The 9917-nt window shown below is 41.1% G+C and overlaps 1 protein-coding gene across 2 annotated transcripts; it reads right to left on the minus strand.

The window, feature by feature from the left end:
• Positions 1-2432: 2432 nt before the first annotated feature.
• slc52a3-1 (solute carrier family 52 member 3-1) lies at positions 2433-6900 on the minus strand. 2 transcript variants are annotated; one of them, XM_028583383.1, is made up of 5 exons: positions 6583-6900; positions 5316-5433; positions 4122-5211; positions 3443-3566; positions 2433-3161 (listed from the first exon to the last, which is right to left on the minus strand). In XM_028583383.1, exons 3-5 carry the CDS (start codon positions 5126-5128, stop codon positions 2946-2948), a joined length of 1347 nt encoding a protein of 448 aa, XP_028439184.1. In that variant the 5' UTR covers positions 5129-5211; positions 5316-5433; positions 6583-6900; the 3' UTR covers positions 2433-2945. The 2 variants fall into 2 exon arrangements, with proteins under 2 accessions (XP_028439184.1, XP_028439183.1); XM_028583382.1 differs by lacking the exon at positions 5316-5433 and having other exon boundaries at positions 6583-6899.
• Between the last annotated feature and the right edge of the window lie 3017 nt (positions 6901-9917).

Consider the following 9917-nt stretch of genomic DNA (forward strand, 5'->3'; position numbering starts at 1 on the left):
GTAGTTCAACATCACGTCTCCTGAAGTCCTCTAATATTTCCTCATTTATGTCATCAACACATCCATGATTAATGGAAATGTTGTGTAAATCACAACAAGCCACAAAGAATGCTGCGACTTTTTGAGGACTGTAATGTAAAGTTCCTCCTGATCCATCCAAACACCTTTTCAGTAATATTTTTCTTTGTAATTATGTATGGTTTGCAAAAATGGGAACTGCTGCGTCCGTTAAGATGAGAGAAGTGTATGCGCGTTGTGCCCACGCTACATTATGGCCAAGCATGCGCCCCTAAAATAGCATCTTAATAACTGCGCCACTGACTTTAGACCAGGTTTTTCCTGGAAACTGGAACTGCAAAATAGCACCAGATAACGTTTGCGCCGGAACACGCCTCCTCTTTTCGCTGAACCGCCCCTGGGAGCGCAAATACATTCCCTAATTTACCGACGTGCGTCTGTGGAGGGAAAAAATAGGAATGATACATGCGTGTACAAAGGCAATTGCGCTGAGTGCAAGATAGGGCCCTTAGTCCTAAAGAAGAACCTCAAAGCAACCGTTCTACATTTTGGGAAATATGTTTATTCCCTTTTTTGCTGAGTTAGCTGAAAAGATTGATGCTACCCTCATGTCTGTAGGCTAAATATGAAGCCAGAATCAGAAGCCAATTAGCTTAGCTTAGCACAAAGAGAAGAAAGAGGTGAAACTGCTAGCCTGGCTCCGACCAAGTTTTAAAAACAAATCTGCTTACTAGCACCTCTACTAGGGCTGTAGCAATACACTAATCTCACGATACGATACGATACACGATATTCAGCTCACGATACGATCTATATCACGATATTCAGCCAACAATACGATTCGATACGATTCGATACGATTCGATATAATTTGATACACTTACATCATTTTCTGAAAGATTTAAAGGGGACAGAGTAATTTTGGTGACATCTTGTGAGTGTTCCATTTACTTGGATTTAATTAATTGAACTGAAAACATCAATTACACAATATATGTCTCTGACTGGACAGAGAGTCTACAGCAGGGATCATCAACTACATTTTTTTCTGAATTTTTCTAATTACTCTGGCAGCCGGACTTTCAAATAAAATAAAATAAAATGAATTTATACCTAATACGCCTATTCTTTTTCACTTTCTTACTGAATTAATGCTATTTTTTTTTTTACATGTATTAGTGTGAGCAAACTCCTAAAAAACATGGAAACTCCCTAATGATAACTGGCTCTTTAACTAGAAAAAGGTCTCAGACTAGGAGGCAGTTCACTGAGGAGTGATGGTTAAAGTATGTGATTATGGAAAAATGATTGTAGTATGCAGCATCCTGAAGAAAGGCTGTTGTCAGGTAAACATGTCACTGTCAAAGAGGCTGAAGCAAAAAGTTGAAGTGGAAAAGCCAAAAGCCCAGCTTTAATAATGAATGGACTATAAGCAGGCTATGCACTCGTCATGTATGCCTCATTTGCAATGAAACGATGTTGTTGCAAAATAATACAACCAGCATCATCATCATCATCACTGAACATAACGATCGCGTCATTCACGTGCAAATTAAGTAGCTCCAGATTGTCCGCGCGGTGGACTGAGCAGATTGAAATATCGCTTTCTACATGTTTATGCCGGTCTACACAGGTGAGTGCATTGATAAGTATTGACTTTCTACTCACGAAGGTTTAATTGTAGCCTATTTACAGAAAAGAGACCAGCGTGAGTTCATCTGCCCCAGCGGCCGTTGGTAACTCTGTATCGTTCCCAGTCAGGTGCTGCGTGTTTTAACCTTTAACACACACACATCTCGGCTCAGCTGTGTGTGTTTTAACGCACACACATCTGGGCTCAGCTGTGTGCGTGGAGCTCGGTCATCGCTGTAGAGAATCCCGGCATGTGAATAGAGATGTAAATACAGGCGGCTGGTTTTTGCTCTAAATGCTTGAAATGATAAATAACAGAACACATTTTTTCCTATTGACATTTTGTGAATTCATGATTACTCTGGGGGCCAGACTAAAAGCTTTGGCGGAGGGCCGCCAGTTGACGTTGGCTGCTCTACAGCGACACTAGCAGCTGGCTGACCAAATCGCTCTTCCTGCAACGTGAACGGGGGTAAACACGGGGGATTTGAATGGGACTTATGTATCGATACTCGCGGCATAAAAATCGATACTTTCTTGGGGAATAAAATATCGATTTATATCGCAGAATCGATAAAATTGTTCAGCCTTAACTTCTACAGCTTACTAAATAAAGCTATAGTGTGTAGTTTCTGTGTCCCCCATGAGGAATTCTAATGACAACAACACTGTTGGTGCATTCACATGATACAAGCTTTACGTGATCGCGCACCCCCCTCTCCTCCACGCAGTTGCTAGGAGCCAAGGAGGACACGGAGGATTAAATAAACATGATGGACTCTTCAGAAGAGGTCATTATCTTCACTCGAGTTTCCCGCACGGGAAAGTCGCCGGACGCCACAATCTTCAAACATATCCATACTGAGGTATCCAGAGAGAGTTGTGTGGAACTGATAGTCCTTATTAGCTTTGTAGCAACTCATTTGGCAATGGCTTGAATGTAACGGACAATTATTAATATCAAAAAGTTTTAACATGTTTTACTTTGTTTATTATATCCGTACAATAAACGACGCTCCAACTGTAATGATCGCCAACATTTTTACATTTAGATGTTTGCATGAATTCAACAAGATAGACAGGTTAATTAGTGATTTTTAGAGGTGCTCGTAGTTAGATTTACCTTTGGACACAGCCAGACTAGCGGTTTCTTCCAGTTTTTATGCTAACCTAAGCTAATTGGCTCCCACATCTAGCGCGGTACTTACTGCAACACACAGATATGAGAATGGCACAAACTTTTCCTTTACCTGAGAGTGTCTCCAGCCTCCTCAGTACTACAGTTCTCAGATTCATTATGATAAAGGACATTTAGTGCTGCAGAAGTCCCCTGACTTAAAGAGCCGGTAGATGTTAACCAGCGGGAACATTGTGACCGAGCCGACTAGCGAGCCGATCTGTGCTGCAGCTCCGCACCAGACCAGGGCGCTGTGGCTCCGGTCTCTCAGGATGACACCCACCATTACTTTGACATAAGACAGCGTTCCAGTGAAGAAGAGCCATGAGAGCACCTGGTGAGGGCAAAAGAACAAAGCGGACTCCTCTGAATAATAATCTGGGAAATGTTTAACATCATTTGTCTGAAAAACAAATCAGGATTTCACTCTAACAGCCCAAGTATTATACGTCATCAGTTAGGAGTAAGCAGAGTTGCTCAATACTTAAGGTCTTTTGTAAAGGAGAGATTGAACTTTGCCACAGGTATTTCTCTCATAAAGCCACTGAGAAATGTTTTCTGTCTATTCTTTCAACGCCGCACCTCTCTTACTCAACATGTTTGTGTTTCACTTACAATGATCATCTCTCCCGCCACAGACCCCTGAAGCAAAGGACATGGACTCATAGCTGCCATAGCCATGTTATAGCTGCCAAATCCTGTCCCCAATGCTGTCAGCACGCCAAGAAACACCAGTGACCTGAAAACAACAGAGGTTTGTTATCAGTTTTCATCCACTTAGAGATAACTTCTCTTTCAAAATGATAGTTTAATTGACTTTTATTATCCCACATAAACATTGTGCAGAAGACATTCATTTGAGTTGCCTCTGTTCCACTATAGCTTCTTAAAATCAATGCAATCTCTCATTCAAAAAACAGAAAATATTATGAATTACCGGTAGATACTTTTTCAGAAAACTACTTTTAGTTAATAGCGTTGTTAGAAATATCAATGAGATTTTGACTGAGGTTTTCTTAGAATGCCTAGAAGTTCAGGTTTCACTTTGGCTCGCTGTTCGCTTCAGATAAACTATAAAAAAAAAACTAAATAAAAATGTTTGCACAGAACCACCAGATCCTCTTTGAATTGCAAAAGCGTTATGAAGGGATCTATTAAAGGCCAGTATGAACAAGAGGAACGGTTACAGCAAGTAAATCCGGCTTCAATGTTCATATGGGCACCTGACAGACTTGAACAATTGTGAACCTATCGTTTAATGAAAAATCAAAATCCATACAAAAATGATTTGTACCTGTTTTTGAAGAACATTGCAATGGTGCAAGCCACTGGGTTGGCCACTGATCCCAGAACAGCAGAGAGGTGATAGGCCAGGTTCCCATAGGGCTTACAGGAGTACGTCTGCACAGAGGGCAGCAAGCCGTTGGTTGCACCATTAACCCACACCACCATAAAGTAGATGAAGGTCAGCTGGTACACAGAGTGTTTTGGGCCAGCCAGCAGAAGCTTGCTCTGGGCTGCCCCCTCACCCTGGCATTTTACACCCTCTCCATCAGTCTCTGCTCCTGGGTTCTCCAGGCCGGAGCTGACAGATGCAACGGTGTCTGGCACGAGGTTTTCACTGGACAGCTCGAATGTCCGAGGAAGCCTGTTCAGTGCAATAAAAGCAGCCAGACTTATGCACATCATGGCTGCTAGGAGGAAGAAAAACACCTCGGTGGAAAAATTTGGAGGAAGATTCTCTGTATGTAATGACCACGTGTCCCCGCCTGTCTGGTTTCCTGCAGTTTGAGAGGAGTTGACACATTTGGTGATGCCCACACTTTGTCCCAGAGCGACTATGCCAGGAATGAAACCACTTAGCCCCTCTCCGATAAAGTATGTGGTGATGTATTTTGCTGGAAGCTGCATCATGAAAGGCAGGAAGGTAACTGAGGAGGTGCAATCCACCAGAGAGAGGAAGAAGGTGATGATGAAGAAGGCGGTGCTACGCGACGCCCCGGCCACTGTCGTAGTCTTGTCCCAGTATAAGGCAAGCAGGATGCAGGAGAGGATGCCGATGGAGAGGATGAAGTAAATGACAATGCGCTCTTTGAGACGACCCGGGCACAGTTTGTACATGAGGGTGACCAGCAGAGGTCCCAGGTTGGCCAGCTGGATGATGACTGTCAGGTAGGAGGGGAGATCCCATTCCTCTGGGAGAGTGTTGACGATGAGCGGCAGCTCCACCCACAGACCATTCACTGCCACCCACGAGCCCAGGCCAAAGGCACAGGCCAGCATGTGGACGAGCAGGGCCATGGTGCAGCCGGATCAGTCGGAAGTAAGTTTGCAGAAGAAGTAGCCGCCTTCCCAAATGGTTCCTCCTCTGCTGTGTGTCATGCCTACAACAAAAAGTCAGGAGCATTAAACTACGCCGTTAGATCTTAGTCCAAAATAAGAAGGTTTTAAATGTTCAAGAAATGTTTTGTAAAATAGTCTCACTTACATCAAGTGGCATCTAGCCATGCAGAAAATTTGGTTTTCATTTTGGCGGCCAGATTTTGAACCACGAACAAAATGTCATCTATCTGCTTTGTATTAGGGTGGATTTAAGAGATGGAGATCTTAAAACATGGCCAAAAAAAAAAAATGTCAGCATGGATCCCAAATACACATTTTTGTCTCCTATGAAAAGGAGGGGTGGTCCTCTTTACCTAACAGAGGGGGGTTGGGCTGTACATTATCTCTTAAAGCTCTACTGAAAAAACTGCCATCACATATAAATCCAGTCATTATAATGTCAGGTGACAGGGAGGAGTCCATGCAAGAGTTAAACAAATGTAATTTATTAAAACTAAAGTAACCACAAATGGGCAATGGGGCGTGGAAATCAGCAGTGTTCGCCATGACAGTATGTGTGCCATGAAGGGGTTAAAGATGCAAAAGCAAAAGACAGTGATTCAGGGTGGATGTCAGCTGTAGGAAGGAAGAGGCAGGAGGAACATGCACGTGCCAGTTTAATCAGCTGACAACCCTCCACTGTCAACCAAATGTCCACTGAGAACAACAACTTAGAACAAATAAAATGCTAAACAAATGTAGTGGAGTAGTAAAAAGTTCACTCTGAAGTGTAGTGAAGTAGAAGAATGAGGTAGTATTAAATGGAAATATTCAAGTGTCGCAAAATCCCTGGCCATTGGCAGAGACAGTGAATATCTCACTGATAATTCATGAAAGCAAATGTCAGTTGAGGCCGGTTGAGTTACTAGTCATTATCAGTAAACCCTAACAACCTCATGTGCATTAATGTAAGTCAAGGACAAATGTATTTGTTCATAGATAAAGCCAGTGGGAAATCAAGTTTAGAAACTAACAGTTATATCATTTTTCTTCACACCCACAGTACGCTACTCATGTCTCAAGCAGCTGATACAATTTTCACATCCCTTTTCACACGTTGTGGAGGAATCCGACAAACCATATGGGCCTCTGTGCTCTGTCTCTTGGCACACATGTAGCTTTCACACTGGTCTCATGATGATGTACAAAAACAAGTCAGAAAATGTGTAAATGATCCCGTGATGTTTCCGTGTTGGTTCAGGAAACTGTCTCAAAGGCTTCTGAGAAAAACAGTATCATGCCTTTAAATAACATAATAGCTTGAGATAATGGAAAGAAAGTGTGGTCTTAGTACAGAATTTCATGTTTTAGAAGAACAGAAAAAGACATTCACTGCTGTTTTCCATGTCTTTTAGACATGGAAATGTACTTACAAGCTTCTTCAGTCCCTGGAGGCGTTGAATATGACTTGCTGTCATCTTACATAGAGGTTAGCAACAGACCTCCTTTGGCTGTTTTAACATGCACACACTGATGAGAATCATTTGTGGCTTCTGGGTAGGTCATAGTCCACTCCAGCAGTTGATCAGCTCCACTGGATAACAGAGGGCATTGTCCATATCCACTGAGCTTTCTTTATTGCACCCATCTCTCAATTAGGTCAAGTTTAGTGCTGAATCACTTCAAAGCACCCTTTTCACTCCGCTGGCATGCATTTGCTTGCCCCAACAGGAAAATAAAATCTGATTAGTAGTTGTTTTTGACTGCCCATGTCTGCAGTGCCCCCTACTGGCCTCTCAGGTTTCATCTGGCACTGTGGGACAGTCTGAGTAGGAGGGTTGGAGTCTTGTGCAACAAACTGTTGCAAAATTATTCCAGGGAAGTAGCCACTTCTACATTCCTATTCAGTAATAAGACACCACAATGTAAACAACATCATCTGCCTGGGTGAACTGAGCTGATACAGTTAGTCACTAGGTAAAAAAATGCATTTGCAGTTTACTACATAAGTCAAACTTATGTTATGTTACTTACTTATGAAGTAAAGTCAGTGTATTCAAACAAGAGATGTTTAGCAAGTGATGTTTATCATGTGTAGCCCAAAGTAGTTTAGCCTGTTGGCTTGCTAACAGTTGCTAGTTAGCACAAAGCACAATGTACAGCTGAGGCTGATGGGAATGCCATTAGTTTTGCAGGTATTTGGTCATAAAACAAAGTTTTGGACAAATACAATTTTTGACCTGATGATGGCACTAGAAGATCATCCCGAGGGGGAACATGAAAGTGTGAACCAAATGTCATGCCAAACCATCCAATAGTTCTTGAGACATTTCACTTGAAAACACAAATGTCAAGGTCACAGTGGTGCAACAGGAACCATCAGGGGATCACCAAAGTCAGTAGGATTCATCCCCTGCTGAACATGGATGTCTGTTATATATATATATATATATATATATATATATATATATATATATATATATATATATATATATATATATATATACACACACACTCATATTTTTGACTTGTCATAGCAGTCATGCAAAGGTGCAATTATACCATTTAATGATGCTTCCGTAGTGTCCCAGTAAACCAGCATCAACATGAGTCCAACAGGCTCACCTTAATGGAATGCAGTCGTCAATATTATTAGTTATACCAGTGACGTGTGAAAATGTGATGAAATCTAACATTACTGTCAACCTTTTGCATGATTTGGTGTTTTTGAGCTCATTATCTGGTCAGGCAGACGGGTGTTAATGTCTACCTGTTCTTTGCTTCACATGTTCCCAGTTCTGCTTTTTATCATTTTGCTTCCGGCTTGCAGCGTTTTATGTAAACATTTGCTATTTTTTTTATGTATTTTTCCTTACACCACACAACTAGTTTTTCTTGCCTGTGGACTTCTACAACTTTAGGTAAACCTCAAATAAGACTTAGGTTATGTAAGTTAGGTGTATCTACAGGAGGGTGCTCTAGGACTACAGTTGAAAAATAGCCGGCTGGCTAAATTTAAAGAAATGTTGATTAATGGCCACTGTCCTCATAAATAGATAAATCTTTGTAATAATTTCAGCACAACCTCAGTGACATTTAGCAACTGCAACAATGTCCTAATAAACAAAGTTTATTTATATAGCACTTCATCCTCCTATATAACAACATCCAAGGGCAGGCATGATGCAATAAAATAAGTAAAAAATAAAATGCCAAATACACTATGTATATGTACTCTGTATATATAGTGCATATATACATGCAATATCTGTCACAGGGTGGCATTTAAAACGCTTATTAAAAACTACAGCTACTCCACCACCACAACCATTTAATCTAGCCCAGTGGTCTTTACTATTTTTTTCGTGCGAGCCACACTGATAGGACAAAGTCAATAGGAGCCACTTTTACCGCAAAGTATCAAACGTTACAGTCATAAATAGCATGTCTGCTTATCAGTCTGTTATCCCTAAACATACAATATGTAATTTTTTCTACATTATCCCATCATGTATCTAACCATCCAAGAGCACATTCGGCATTAAGAGCTGTAAAGACCCAAAGCCCAAACTGGCAACTCCGCAGTGAGTCAGGAAGGTTCTTTTCTAGTCTGTATTTCCATCTTGTAATGCCACTGTTTGGGGTATTTTTTAAATATAAAGTATTTGTAATAGAGCAGACTTAGGGTTATGTTATAGCCCTGCTTGTTTTTATGAAATATCTGTATTGACTGCATGATCATATCACCATATTATTTACTGCAATGCCAGCCACAAATTAAAGCTTGGCGAGCCGCAGAGGAGGCTCGCAAGCCGCGCAATGAGTAACACTGATCTAGCCTATCTAAGCTGCTAAAACAGTCGAGAGAAGGAGGTCAAACTGTCTCTGTTTAAAACATTAAATCTATTTCTTTAGAGATAATACAATCGTTCAAAAGTAAAGTCTTGTGGGAAAGTGGCCTTGCATTACAAAGACCCAATTTTGCTGAAACACTTTGAGGGACAGTGGACTGATGTGTGACATTCTTTATGTAAATACAACCATTTACATTGACCTTTTGACTAATATTAGAAAACAGAGTTTGAATGACATTTTCTCTGTGCTCTTTTCATTTTATCCTAAATCATAAAGCACTTTGCAAAGTCTGTTTGAATATGAGTGCTATTAATACATCGATGATCATCTTTCTGATAATTTTACTAAAAGTAGTAATAAAAAAGCTTTAAAGTAGTGTAAAGATACTCTGTTACAAGTAAAAGTCCTGGATTCAAAATCTTACTTAAAGGTCCCATGGCATGAAACTGAGCCCTGGGTTTTCTGCTCTGCCTTTTGAGAAAATTAAAGCTCAGATGGGCCGATCTGGAATCTTCTCCTTATGAGGTCATAAGGAGCAAGGTTACCTCCCCTTTCTCTGCTTTGCCCACCCAGAGAATTTGGCCCACCCATGAGAGAGAGACATCATGGCTTTCAACCAAGGGGGTAAGCTTTGCTTCAGAACTTGAACCTCCTATGGCGCCATTTTGATGCAACAACAATATCACCTCTGTTAGCATTCCACTGACTGCCACAATGTCATTTTGACAGCAAATAACTTTACATCTGAAGCGTTTAAAGACTCTATTTGTCTGTTACCTTGTACCTCACGTTATGGATCCGTAGCAGACGTTTTTGTAAAAATAGGCTAACGATTGTGTCATAACCATGCGACTTACTGTCGCATAGTAGAGGAATTACCGTATAGTACAGGAGAAGCTTGCAGGCAGTTTTG

The sequence above is a fragment of the Perca flavescens genome, chromosome 7 (genome assembly GCF_004354835.1).
Source record: "Perca flavescens isolate YP-PL-M2 chromosome 7, PFLA_1.0, whole genome shotgun sequence".
NCBI lineage: Eukaryota > Metazoa > Chordata > Actinopteri > Perciformes > Percidae > Perca > Perca flavescens.

Coding starts and splice junctions, on each gene's coding strand:
- slc52a3-1 (XM_028583383.1), bottom strand. CDS start 5,128: ATGGCCCTGCTCGTCCACATGCTGGCCTGTGCCTTTGGCCTGGGCTCG. Junction 3,567..4,121: donor GCAATGTTCTTCAAAAACAG/GTACAAATCATT, acceptor TGTTGTTTTCAG/GTCACTGGTGTTTCTTGGCG. Junction 3,162..3,442: donor TGGCGGGAGAGATGATCATT/GTAAGTGAAACA, acceptor TGCCCTCACCAG/GTGCTCTCATGGCTCTTCTT.